This window comes from Punica granatum, chromosome 1 (assembly GCF_007655135.1).
Source record: "Punica granatum isolate Tunisia-2019 chromosome 1, ASM765513v2, whole genome shotgun sequence".
Classification (NCBI taxonomy): Eukaryota; Viridiplantae; Streptophyta; class Magnoliopsida; order Myrtales; family Lythraceae; genus Punica; species Punica granatum.
The window spans coordinates 22,590,056-22,603,438 of record NC_045127.1 but is presented as its reverse complement, the minus strand read 5'-3'; the positions used below and the strand labels follow the sequence as shown (position 1 = coordinate 22,603,438).

Genomic DNA, 13,383 nt, shown 5'->3' with positions numbered 1-13,383 from the left:
TCTCGTCTATGGAGTAGATGTTTGGTTGCCAGAATCCTTTTGTCTATAGAAAGAATTGCAGTTTGTAAAAGATTCTATTTTTTGTCGTGGCCTACTATGATTCTGTGAATCATGTTTGGAGATTCAGAACATGTTTGTGTCCTAATTGACCTTGTCGGTTGTGCAGCCCTCTGATTCTAAACGGATCAGCAGACTCTTGTCTTTTGGTATCTCATTCGAAGTCCATTGTCTGTCCTCTCGCAATAGGAACTTCCATTACACCCTAATTCTGCCGTCATATTCATAGGGATTTCTGGTTTTGGGAAGGTCCAGGGTACAGTTACTTCAAAATAATTGTACCTCTAGTCGTGAAGCATGTTGGTGGACAACATGACTGACTTCCCTTCCTACACGAAGGAGATTTCGTGGCACCAAAAGCAAGGTTATGGCATACTCCAATTAAAGCTCTCAAGATACATGTGGATGAGTTCTTGAGGGATGGTTCGTGCTTGAACGGTCACAAGGTGGCTTTCCATGTTTACTTCGATATTGCTGTCTTTTATTTGCTGTTAATTAGATTAGACTAGATTGGCAATAAATGGCGCCACCATATTAATAGTTCCCATAGTATTTTATACTTTTTTGTTAGGTGAATAAGATCAAGACTTGCTATGTAGGTTATCCTAGGTCTAGCCTATATATAAGCGGGTTTGATCATTCATTGTAAACTCCCCGCATGCGATAACACAGAAACGGCTCAATGTCTCGTACCTTTTCAATAGCTTTCAATACATGTCGTTTACATTCTAGCACTTCAATACTATGCATACTTAATTCTTGCACCTTGCATATCTGCATTCATGCACTCTACCTTTTCTGCACATTTACTATAATGCAATAGCTTTCCGAAGTACTCCTCCGTTGATTCATTAGCTTTATCTTTTTTATCCATTTCGACGCTTTCGAGCTAAAAGTTGTTTCCATTGAGTCGAGGGTTCTGGACTAAGGCTCATTCTTTTCAGCTGCCTCCAGCCGAGACCCACTATCTTCACGAACATTCCGAGGACAGTGAGCCTACCGCCTGAGTTGAGGCTTCCGGGTCAAAGCTCGGCCTTTTCGATTGCAACCAATCGAGACTCGTCTTTATGGACCTTCTTAGGGCCGTGACCATTGTCAGCTAGATTGGCTTCCGAGCTGTCTCAACACCACAAAGACATGCTCCCGAGTCGTATTCATATAAGTATTGGGCAATACATTGCGAGAGTATGGGAGAATGTAAACGGCTTAATCCTCTAATCCATTACATTGCCTGCAACATCTCCATCATCTCCCGACTAACATCATCACATCGAAAACCTAGTCGTTGTCTAGTTCTACAGACCTCGGCAACCATGGTGCAACGCACTAAACTTGGTAAGAACGGCTGGTGATTTCGCCTTCATTCACAACTTGGGACATTACCCTAGCTCGCCTGAAAATCTAACCGTCACGCTGCAACTAAAGATTGGTTCGCGAATTCCGGGTGAATTAATGTGCATCAGCACAGATTTTTTGCCGCTCCGCCTGCACTATCTTCTCGTTTTTGGCTACTCTGCAAAACACCCCAACTTCATCTTCCGTTGCCTTTCCTTTCATCTCCCCCCTCCTCTCATTCTCGGCGGACGACCTCGCACCGCGGCTTCTTTCTCTGGTGCCGCCGCTAACGCCGCCCGCCCTGCCCCGCCCCTGTCTCACTTCAGGGCGTCGGAAGTTCGGAGCTTTTTCTCCGTGCCAGACACAGTTAGTTAGCGACTGAGTTCCATTGAGTTAGCTGAGCTAAATTTCACAGCTTAGCTTTAAGGGTACTTTTACTTAATTGTTTGATCGACTCATTCTTGGTCGGTACGGATTTCGGAGTTTCCTCATTCTTGGCCGTCCAACTCGCTCGATTCTATCCCAAGTAACGATTTCGACATCGCTTGGTCCCACTTGTATGATCAAATCAAGCGGCTGGAGTTGTTTCTCTCACGGTCGATTCATTCTTCATTCTTCTCAACAGAATGGTAAGTTTAATCAATCAATCAATCGGCACTTCTTTTCGAGTTCTCCCTTTCTACTTGAACTCTACTGATTAATGCGGTTTTGTGAGTTGCAATTCGTTGAAAATCCAGCTCGTGCGTTGGGAATTGAATGTGGTTTTGGTCCTCAATCCTTTGCACCATTGATTGAATTGATCATAATCTTCCCGGAAGTCACTCACTCTTGCTATGTTCTTCTTGATACAGCTGAAGAAGCGAGCAAGGACATCTCTCCTCTTCTCCTCTCCCACCTCCTTTGCTCTTTCTTCCTCGGTACCATCGATTTCCGCACGACTTGTGTGCCGCCACTTTCGGGATTCGTGGTCTCCTTCCACAGCTCCCAATCCCTCAATCCCGCCTTCGAAGACCCATCTCTATGCCGCATTCTTCTGCACCCTCGTCCGCCTCTTCCTCACCTCCGGCCGCTTCTCCCGAGCCATGGACGCCTTCCTCTCCATGCGAAGTTATGGCCTTGCCCCGGCACTCCCCTACTGGAACCAGCTCCTGTCCCATTTCAATGCCTCCGGGCTGCTCTCTCAGACGGGCTTGGTCTACACCCACATGCTTCACTGTGGCATTTCGCCGAACACCTTCACTCAAAACGTACTGGTCCACTCTTTCTGCAAAATGGGCAGTCTTGATTTGGCCCTAGCTCTGCTCCAGGATAGTCCTGACACAGTCGATGTGGTCACATACAATACCATCATGTGGGGATTCTGTCAACGAGGAATGCCTCACCATGGATTCGGTCTCTGCTCTTCCATGTTGAAGAAAGGTTTCTCCTTTGATTCTTTCACTTCTAATATTTTTGTGAAGGGATTCTGCCAAGCTGGGATGTTAGACCATGCAGAGCGGGTTACGGAGGATTTTGTTCGGGGGGGTGTTAATAGGGATGTGATAGGTCTGAACATTCTGATTGATGCGTATTGCAGAGCTGGCTATATCAATCGTGGGCTTGAGTTGGTTGAAGAGATGAGAAGATTCAACTTGTCGCCTGATATCATAACTTATAACACTTTGATAAGTGGGTATTGCAGGAGAGGCGATTTTGTTAGTGCCAACAGACTCGTTGAGGAAATGTTGGGAAGAGCTGAACCTAAAACGGGAGAGATCTCTAAGAGAGTGGAATTAAATCTATTCACATACACCACCCTGATCAGTGGCTACTGTAAATATCTAGGACTCGACGAGGCATTCTCTTTATACGAGGAGATGGTTTTGAATGGTTGTATCCCAGATGTGGTTACTTACAGTTCGATTATAGATGGCCTTTGCAAGCACGGAAGATTGACTGAGGCAGTTTTGCTATTAGGTGAGATGGAGAAGATGGGTGTCGATCCCAATCATTTCGTGTACACAGCTCTTGTTCACTCCAGCTTAAAGAAGGGGAAGTATATGGATTCACTTGGTTTGATAAGCCAAATGGTAGTTCGAGGAATCATCTTCGATGTGGTTGTATATACTGCTTTGATGGATGGGATGTTTACGTTGGGAAAGATCAATGAAGGGCAGAAAATGTTTGAGAGTCTGTTGCTTAACAATTTAGTCCCAAATACTGTCACGTATTCCTCATTGATTAGCAGCTATTGCAAGTTAGGGGATATGGAAGCTGCAGAATTTATTTTGGAAAAGATGGGAAAAGAACTTATGGCTACAAATGTCATTACTTATTCTTCCATTATCAGTGGCTACGTGAAGAAAGGCATGCTCGATGAAGCTGTGAAAATCTTGAGGAAAATGGTTCAGCAACAAAATATATTCCCGAATATATACATCTATGTGGTACTAATAGATGGCTTCCTCAAAGCAGGCAGACAAAATGCTGCTTCCGATCTTTATCTTGAGATGAAATCGAGAAACATCGAAGATAATAAGTTCATACTCGATGCTTTTGTGAATGATTTCAAAAGGGCTAAGAAAATGGAAGAAGCTGAAGTCCTTGTTAAAGATATGACATCGAGGGGTGTTTTACTTGATCGTGTTAATTACACATCTCTAATGGACGGTTTCTTTAAAGTGGGAAAGGAAGCAGATGCACTTAAAATTGCTGAAGAGATGACAGAGAAAGAGGAGACGAGGCTGGATATCATTGCTTACAATGTGTTGATTAACGGTCTCTCGAGGCTTGGTAAATACGAAGAGCAGACTATTTATGCTGGAATGAGGGAGTTGGGTCTGTCTCCGGATTCTGCTACTTACAATACAATGATTAATGCTTATTGCAGGGAGAAAAATGTCGATAGTGCCTTTAGATTATGGAAGGAGATGGAGAGTGGCGGCTCGAGGCCCAACCTAATCACATGTAACATATTACTTAAAGGGCTTTCAGAGGCGGGTTTATTGGACAAAGCGAACGACGTTTTAAATAAGATGTCAAGCCTGGGTTTATGTCCTACAATAACTATTTATAGGGCCATGCTTAATTTATCTTCAAAGTCTAGAAGGGCTGAAGTAATTCTACAGATGCACAAGAAAATTGTGGACATGGGGCTTGAACTCAACCGGGATGTTTGCAACTCTCTCATAAGTACGTTAAGCAGGCTTGGGATGACGCAAAAAGCCAATTCAGTGTTGATCGATATGCGGGAAAGAGGAATTGCGCCCAACACCATAACATACAATTCGATTTTGCGTGGCTACTGCATTAGCAACCATTTGAAGAGGGCATTTACTTTGTACTCTGAGATGTTGTCTGAAGGAGTTTGCCCTAATATTTTCACGTACAATATTCTTATTTGGGGTCTCTGCTCTGCTGGTTTGATGTTAAAAGCTGAAGAGCTATCTAGTGAAATGAAGGAGAAAGGCTTATATCCTGATGCTATCACCTATGATACCTTGGTTTCTGGATATGGAAAACTTGGGAACAAGAAGGAATACCTCAAATTGTATTGTGAGATGATAACTAAAGGCTTTGTTCCCAACACAGGCACCTACAACGTCCTTATAAGTGATTTCTGCAAAGAAGGAAAACTGACCCAGGCCAAAGAACTCATGAATGAGATGTTGGCTCGAGGTGTGAGCCCTAATGCTTCAACCTACGATATACTAATTTGTGGCTGGTGCGAGCTATCGAAACAACCAGAGATGGATAAAATATCAAAAAGGTCTTACAAATTGGAGGCAAAAATATTATTGAAGGAGATGACCGAAAGAGGGTTTGTGCCGAGTAAAAGCACTCTTTCTGGGATCAGTTGTACCTTTGCCAAACCAGGGAAAAAGGTTGATGCTGAGAGATATTTGAAGGAACTCTTCCTAAGGAAGAAAAATTACTAAAGTGGCATTTGGGACAGCTTCTGGAATACTCAAAATGTTTACAAATTGTGAGATTCTTCCACCTCCTAAGAAGTTACCCTAGATCAAAGGCTGCAGAATCAATGAGGTATACTTCTTATCGGATCTTTCAATGTTCCAAAGATGCATATATGGCAAAACTTTTTGAAGCTCAATAATCTGTTAGGTATTTAAACTGTGGATGTTCTTATTCTTGTGCATCCTTCTGTGGTACTTCGCCCACTTCTTCTTTCCACTGACATGATTTGATACTAAGGCTGATGCTTGAATAAACGGTGACAAGAGGTTCCACCTTTGCCACAGAATGTTATTCTTCAACTTGACAAGCAGCTTGCCTACACTCTCAGGATTTCTTCTTTTTGACCTTATGGAAGGCAATGGCGTGCATGACTGTAAGTGCTACTATTTTTTCATGGTCTTACTTTGCAGATGCCTCATCACAGGTATGAAGTCTACATATAATTTCTAGAGACTCATTGTTTGAATTCCATTGCATTGCTATAACTTTCTCTACATAATTTCTAGTGCTGTTTGAATTAGGTTTTTGTTGGTGATGAGAACAGAAGCCAGCAGAGTCTTTCTTTTACATTCAGCTTTTACTGTTAAAGTCATATAGTTACCTATGTTAGTATAGGGTACTTTTACAAAAATAAAGGTCGATGAAAGCTTTTGATTATTAGCCACCATTACGGCATCGAGGCATATAGGCGCTGACTCTTCTGTGTTTTCTTCACTTCTTTCCCTCCCTCCTTCCTGCACCCGCAGCATCTACTGCTTCTTGTCTTAATTAGCTGTTCTGTATATATTGTCATTTGCATGCTCTGTTTACACTTATGCTTATGTCAAATGAGAATCTAATGCGTACACCTTGTTGCTTTTCTGGTATAGGCTCTAAATGGCCTGGAACTGCATGGAGGAAAGTTACAATCTGGCAGGCAAGTTACAAAAACTTGAAAGATATAGCGAAGGCACGATTTCTGAGTTTGGAGCCTCTCACTGAGAAGTATGCAGAAATTTTACTGTAATGCTGTTTGTATTATCACAGAAACCTTCGAAAAGGTCAATGATGGACTGGAGCATAAACTCACTGGATGGGATTCTACTTCTGGCAGTTCTCTTTAAGGTGAGTAGTGATATCGGGATTCTTTTTGTTGGTTCTAGAGCTGATTCTGAATCATTACACTTTTGGTGGCATGGACCTCCTAGAATGGTGCAAGAGAATAGTAGGATCAGACATTTGCTTCCTGGGAAGCAGCTTGTCAGTTCATGAGTGCCAACGAATTTATGAAGAGGTATTCTTTGAGATTATAATCAAATGTAGTTTCTGCCTCTTGTACTATGAGTTCATATGAAATATAAACCCTCTTTTCCGCCTGTCAATGTATTTGCATCCTTCCTATTTCCAGCAGAAAAGGGGTGGGCAATGAGAAAGGAAATTGCAAGGATTTAGGCTGTTCCAGTTTCAGTGGCAAAGATGTATGCCAATCACAAAACTGTGTCAGGTTTCTTTATATGCTTTATAATCTTAAAATAGAAGACAGCTTCTATACATTTTCTTGATAAATTTGTGCTGGTCCTTCCACCTGAAACTGCAGTCTTCACTCACTGGGTTAAGAATTGGACGCGTCACTTTCCAACACTCTCGAACAGCTGTGAGTATATTCTTGTTGCATGTCCTGATATACTCCAATGCATTGATCGAGTGTCTCATACTTACAATGTATTATAATTATTTGCAGTTACCCAATGAAAGAAAGCCTTTCATGGAGATCCGAGGTGCTTTGCATGCCATTGAGAAAATAGCATGCTCTGTCAAGTATAAGGAGCCTGTACTGTTCTTTGGGGAAACAGGTACGGGAAAGACTACTCTCGTCCAGAATCTTGCTTTCAGGCTTTGTCAGAAGCTCACAGTTTCGGTATGGATGTTTATTTGAGAAACTATAGCTAATTATTTAGCTTCCCTTAAATCTGAAATGCTTATTATGACATATTGCTGTTTTGCAGAATTTGAGTCAACAAAGTGATGTTCCTGACTTTTTTTTTGGTGTTTCGGGTGGGTTGGTCTTAGGCCTATAAGTTCGCATATATGTGCATACCCCTTTACAAGGAATCTGTGAAACTATTTTCGAAGACATTCTCTGCAACGATATCCTCAGTCCTAGTTGAGCATGTCTATTGTATTTGTTACGAGATGCTTTGTTTACACTATCGGTGTGCACAGACTGATCTTTTGGAAATATTAGTAACTTGACATGGTTCCAAAGCAAAGGTGGTGATCATGGTTGTATATCTTCAAATTCTCATGATCTGTTTATTTCTTAATATATCTATCTCTGTTTTGTTATGGCGGAGCCTGACTTGCACATCTAGAATTGAAATAGTATTGTCCATAGACATCACTTCTGCAGCTCCTGATTAGATTAAGCTTTAAACCAACATTTAGCATTATTAACCCGTGTTTTCTATCATGATATACAGGCAAATGCCAATTACATGGTTTTGCTTGCAAAAGCATTTGAGTGATAAAGTATGGGATGCAGAACGCTGTTAAGTGTTGCTGAAAGGCCATGGAGGATGTACAAGCCTTTTGACCCAGTAAAAAGCGGGAAAAAACGTTTCGATGAGGTATATATTAGTCAAGGCATAAGAAAATTTTTCCATGAAATTTGAAATAGCAATTGGGCAGGCAGGAGCGCCATCGGGAATGGGAATGGATTCTGCTAGATGAGGTGAATCTTGCTTCAGATGAGACTCTGCAGCGAATAGGGTGGGAGCTTGGAGGAGAAGGATCTCTCTCTTTAGCTGAGGGGATGTTACCTTTTATTAGGAGGCACTCAAATTATTGCATGTATGCCAGCATGAATCCCGCTGCAGATGCTGGCAAGCGGGACCTACCTCAATCAATCGGCTGCAGATTTAGAGTTCATTAGTGCCTTGTGACATGATGATCTGAGCCTCTTTGTAAGTAAATTCCTATGTTGCTCTGGATGAGCTTAATCTCTCCACATCTGATGTTTTTCGAAGCTTTAGACAGATTGCTGGATGATAACAGAGAGCTTTTTCAGCTCGAACTGCAAAGAAACAATAAGGGCACATCCTAACTTAATGCTCTTTGCCACTCAGAATCCGCCCACTGTTTCCGTTGGAAGAAAAATGCTATCTCAAGTTTACTGAAACCGTTTTGTGGAAATCCATATCGATGAAAACCTTGAAGAAGGGCTGGCCAATATGCTAGAGAATAGGTGCAAGATAAGTGAAAGCTACGGAAAAGAGATGGTTTTTAAGTCATGAAGGATTTGCAGTTTCAAAGGCAGCGTTGCGCTAATCATTTAAGGGAGTCTGCGAACTAGAGGGGCAGTTCCTTATCGACAAAGCATCAATGGATGATCTCACTAAAGAGGGGGTACTATCTTTTAGCTGAAAGGTTGCAAGACGAGAGCGAAAAGACGGCGCTCTGGGAACTTCTTGAGACACAATTCCACCTGATCCTTAATGTTGATAACTTGTACAAGTGGGTAAAAATTCTAATATTTCTGTTCTTTTAGGCATCTAGCTTGAGGTGAAGATGAACAAATACATTTATAATTCAAACTTTTTAATTGCAGATTTGATGCAATGCTATCTGCATGCATAGAATCTCAATAAATCCTCCAAACAACAAACGTGAATTTACTTGGATATTCATCGACATTTCGGACTTTTGGATTTATCTTGTTACACCATTTTTCGTGGTGCTTGATGCATCTGATGGTTGAGGACTGAGTCTCCTTCCTGGCATTTGTCAGTTGCTGGCATGCAAGCCGCAGAGCAACTTTTGAGGGAGATGTTGGTCACTCGCCAAACATTCGGACGTATGCTATATCCTCTTTGATGGATACTGTAAGCATGCTCATCTCAATAGGGCAATGGCGTTGTTTGGGGCAATTAGAAGATCAAGGGGTGAGTCCCAACATCATGATCTACAAAATCCTCGTACTCAGCAAAAAAAAAAAAAAAGATCTACAATATCCTCGTAAATGGTGCAAATGCAATGGCGGGAAACTTGAAGTTGCCAACAGACTCTCCAAAACTTTGATTGGCAAAGGGTGTCAGCCTAACGTAGTGACCTTTACCACGCTCACAAATGAATTTATGTAAGGAAGGCGACGTAAGTGAGGTGCATAAGTTACTCCAGAGCTTCTTCAGCAAATGCGGGATAGTGGGTTTGTTGTTGATTACTCAACAATGGAATTGCTCTTAGATGGTAGGTTGGATCCGGACGTCCTAGAGCACATAAAAGAGCTTTCGTAGATTTGGTTCTCGAACTTATAGGTTGGAACATTGGCATGCTTGTATTTGATTAAAGCTAGTATGGTTGGCCATCGAAGCAACTTGTGGTTCGAAACGGTAAGGTGGCATTGCTGCAAGCCAGAGATTAGGAGTGTGATTCCTGGGGCTTTGCTATATACATGTTTTCTTAGTTGTCATGCCGAAAATGTTGCTTACTACAGGGGTACGTACATTTTCAAATGTGTGATGCCTTGCTTAGGTAGGTCTTTTGACTAGTTGAGTTGAATCGACTATGGTGACCACAGACAAATATAGGAGTATATTCATAAATTCTGACGAGAAGTGGGCGGATTCGAACTTATACGTTTCCCTTTTTAAAATTATTTCTCTACTTACGGTGTGGCGCATGCTACCATACTATTGAATGTTTAAATAGAAATTGAAAATTTTCTTTAATATTTACATTTTTATGAAGAGATAAACTTCTCTAAGGATGCGTCTAAAAAAGAGCAAAATGTGAAGGCCAATTTGAGCACACCGCGTCATTAGCTTTCAGATGACTGTGAGTAAATTTTTTTATTAAACAATATGTTATTTAACAAGAAATTTGTGATTTCTAAATATAACTAAACACTTGCTAAATGATAACAAACTTATTTTTTGATGAGGTGAGTTCTATTTTGAAAGAAACTTGAATATAATAAAAGACTTTTACTAAATGATAATTTTTACTGTAAAACAGTGAAAAAATTGCCAATTTTATAGATCATCCTTAAAAGTAGGAGGCTATTTATGTTAGCAACACCCCTTTTTATGAAAGTAGTTGATAGTTGATTACTTGTGGAATCTATAAAGAGAGCACTTGGGTCAAACCTTCATTGAGAAGTGGAATCTTATCGTAGATTGTGGAGTGGAACAATTACTCACGCTTATTTATGTCCAGTGCAAGAATATGAAGAGTCCGCATTGAAGACCGGAGGATTTGAAACTTTAGGATATGAGGCGACTAATCGCAAATCGTTTGGTTATTATATATATTTATGTTATATATATATATATATATATAGATGTCGGATTTACTCAAGTGTAAAGATTACGAGAATAATATATCTGTACTCAAAGAGAAACCGGGATGCTCTATATATGACACCTTTGGATACTCACGAAAATCGCTCCCAGTACCCCGACTACTTGTGCCCCGGCGAATCTTGATGGTTTGTTGATTGCCTTTGACACCTCATGGCCACTCCAAGACTCTTCATGCCGGGTTGATCTCTCCCGATGTCTCTGCATTTTCTCCTTAAATTTAGCTACCTCGTCATGTGTCCTTCTCCTTGACTGAATCTCTTTTGACCTTTGATAATATGATTTTAATTTTGCGTATCCGTATACGGGAAACAAGTGTAAATAGGAAACAAACTCGAGTTTTAGACTCAAATTATTATTATTAGCTCGGGCCTCGGGTTCCAGCAACGCAAGACATTGGCCTCTATGGTTTTGCAAAACCGGGTAAACACACCGGCAAAAATGAGATGGCTATAGGACAATTCTTGATAGAATACCGTGATAAAAACGAAGTAGGCATCGAATTATTGTCCGTCAATGACATAGACAATCATGAATGGATGTTCCAATCACAGTGAGGTCCTCCTAATAGCTGTTACAAAAATGTATTGAGAAGGTCTAGAGCTTCAATTTTGAACTGGTGGTGACCCTGTTAACTGATATCAAGCGAGTACATAAAGGCCGTCGTCACGACCAAAAACTTGAAAAGAACTTGAAAGACACCCAAGAAAATGAATGTAATTCATTGCAATAGAAGTAACCATGACTTCGATCGCAGAAGAAAATGACTTCAATCCATTGGTACTAATGATCAACCACAATTCACGAAAGCAAAAGAAAGCTATGATCAGTCACCAGCAGGTTGATAATTTGTACTCAAGAAGACAGATTATAATTCGTACAAGTTAACTAGTGGATGGCTTTAAGCAAGAGATCATTTGTTCGGTCTCCTTGTCTCGGACTCCAATTCTGCAAATTTTCATTCTCAAAGCCTTAAGAGCTCGTCTATCCTCAACTGTTAACCAAATGAGGCTGACTTTGTTTCTCAACCATAGGTAGTAAATGAAGCAATCGCCCATCTAAGTAGGTAGGGCTAGGTCGACGAAAATGTTTTAGATGGTCTCATGAACTGGGTTACCGCTAGATGGCTTTTCACACCAATCGCAATTTTTTGACGGTAATAAAGTGCATCATTATTGCCGGCTATAGAAGACAAGGGTTCAAAGCAAAGGCACATCATGTTACTGCATTTCCAGATATATACGAAGAATTGTCACTAGCATACCTTCCGAGTTTAAGTGTGGCAAAGAGTAAGCAAGTCTAGATAACGTCATCCAACATTGTTCAGAAAGATGTGTTGTGCTTGAGTTACTAAATGTACATTCCTCGAGCTAGCTACCTAAGGCTTTCTTACCAGATGAGCTGCTTTCCTACTTTCTCAGATACAAACCCCACACGGTCGATGCATCAGAGATCAAGAACATGGATTGTGCTCGGAGCAGCTTTCTCTTCCTTTCTTGATGATGTTTTTTTCCGCTTCTTCTCGGACTGGGGTTCTTTCACTTTAATTCCATTGGAGAAAGACCTCAGTGATCTAGCTAGCTGCTCATTCCTATGCGCTGGGATAAAAAAGACACGAGAAACATAAACCAGGAAGACCAACCAAACCAAAAGGCGATTTGAGGCACCCCGTGAGATGAAATCAAACTAGGGCCAAAAAACATGAACAAACAAGAAGATGCAGAGAGAGGTTGCAAGAGAAAGCAATCTGATGAAATAGGACTCACCGGAGAGGATGACGTCTTCCATGTTCACACACTTGCGACCAGCATGTCGTACAAACTGCTCGACGTCGATGGCCAACTGCTCTGTTTCGTACAGCAGTCAGAAGAGACAAACAACAAGCAACATCAATGACCTGGCAGGCAGCTGATTCTCGTATCATGACACCAGTCGAATTCATACTTCTATAAACCTCTCAGAAACATACTATCCAAACCATTTCAGATTCCCTCGGGACCAACCACGGGAAAGGCAACAACGCTACAGCCCAATCAGCAATCTCTCTTGTCCAACCCATTCACGGATAATCTAACCTCCAGTACTATTACACATAATTCGCAAGAAAAGACGGAAAAACTCGAAATACTCATACTGCGGCAAAAGCGAATTCGTAACAGAATTGATGATACGTAGAAGCAGCAGGTGCAACGTCAGGAGCTCAGAATGCACGTTCTGGCACCACAATCGCCGGCATCGAGTCATGGCAAAATCAATAAACCCTATAAACCCTGGAAGAGCTTCTATTACCTGCATATTTGAAGGATAAGTCGGCAATGCAGGCCAGGACTGGTTCGGAAACGTCCATGCCATCTCGAAGCGCTGAAATGAAACATCAACAAACAACCATTTCCCGACGACGAGAGAAGAGTCAGATACCGAACTTGAACTCGCCGATTTATTAGGGGAGCAGTCGGCAGAAGGAAGATGTGGTTTACCTTGGGATTGGGCGATGGAGATGGAAGAGAGTCGGAGACGATCTCTAAGCGCCTCTCTCGCAGACTCTTCTTCTTCTCCTCCTCCTTCTTTGCCGCCGTCCATCAACTCTGAATCTGATCGTCCAAGCTATCAGACTGACACTCACGTCACGAGTCAGCCAATATCGTGTAAGCTCCGGTGGGGCGCTCCACCCGTCGCCTCTGATTTTTTATCGAGACTCTGT

General features: G+C 41.6%; 3 protein-coding genes across 14 annotated transcripts; 2 read left to right on the top strand and 1 right to left on the bottom strand.

The window, feature by feature from the left end:
• Window positions 1-1,267: 1,267 nt before the first annotated feature.
• LOC116212363 (pentatricopeptide repeat-containing protein At5g14770, mitochondrial) lies at window positions 1,268-6,267 on the top strand. 3 transcript variants are annotated; one of them, XM_031546939.1, is made up of 4 exons: window positions 1,268-2,021; window positions 2,244-5,415; window positions 5,631-5,719; window positions 6,216-6,267. In XM_031546939.1, the coding sequence occupies exons 1-2, from the start codon at window positions 2,019-2,021 to the stop codon at window positions 5,307-5,309; spliced, it is 3,069 nt and encodes a 1,022-aa protein (XP_031402799.1). In that variant the 5' UTR covers window positions 1,268-2,018; the 3' UTR covers window positions 5,310-5,415; window positions 5,631-5,719; window positions 6,216-6,267. The 3 variants fall into 3 exon arrangements, with proteins under 3 accessions (XP_031402799.1, XP_031402792.1, XP_031402808.1); XM_031546932.1 differs by having other exon boundaries at window positions 5,631-6,259; XM_031546948.1 differs by having other exon boundaries at window positions 5,584-6,259.
• Window positions 6,268-6,369: 102 nt separating this feature from the next.
• LOC116212377 (midasin-like) lies at window positions 6,370-9,017 on the top strand. 10 transcript variants are annotated; one of them, XR_004157832.1, is made up of 8 exons: window positions 6,370-6,450; window positions 6,534-6,619; window positions 6,734-6,824; window positions 6,923-6,979; window positions 7,067-7,243; window positions 7,332-7,380; window positions 7,806-8,288; window positions 8,451-9,017. XR_004157832.1 is itself a non-coding variant. In XM_031546987.1 (7 exons), exons 2-7 carry the CDS (start codon window positions 6,594-6,596, stop codon window positions 7,844-7,846), a joined length of 417 nt encoding a protein of 138 aa, XP_031402847.1. In that variant the 5' UTR covers window positions 6,370-6,450; window positions 6,534-6,593; the 3' UTR covers window positions 7,847-8,447. The 10 variants fall into 10 exon arrangements, 9 of the variants coding, with proteins under 9 accessions (XP_031402847.1, XP_031402831.1, XP_031402870.1 ...); XM_031546987.1 differs by lacking the exon at window positions 8,451-9,017 and having other exon boundaries at window positions 6,737-6,803; window positions 7,806-8,447; XM_031546971.1 differs by lacking the exon at window positions 8,451-9,017 and having other exon boundaries at window positions 6,737-6,824; window positions 7,806-8,447.
• A 2,863-nt stretch (window positions 9,018-11,880) lies between these two features.
• Window positions 11,881-13,383, bottom strand: LOC116189596 (protein MHF1 homolog). The gene is made up of 4 exons (XM_031519357.1): window positions 13,160-13,383; window positions 12,972-13,043; window positions 12,449-12,529; window positions 11,881-12,280 (listed from the first exon to the last, which is right to left on the bottom strand). The coding sequence occupies exons 1-4, from the start codon at window positions 13,260-13,262 to the stop codon at window positions 12,129-12,131; spliced, it is 408 nt and encodes a 135-aa protein (XP_031375217.1). The 5' UTR covers window positions 13,263-13,383; the 3' UTR covers window positions 11,881-12,128.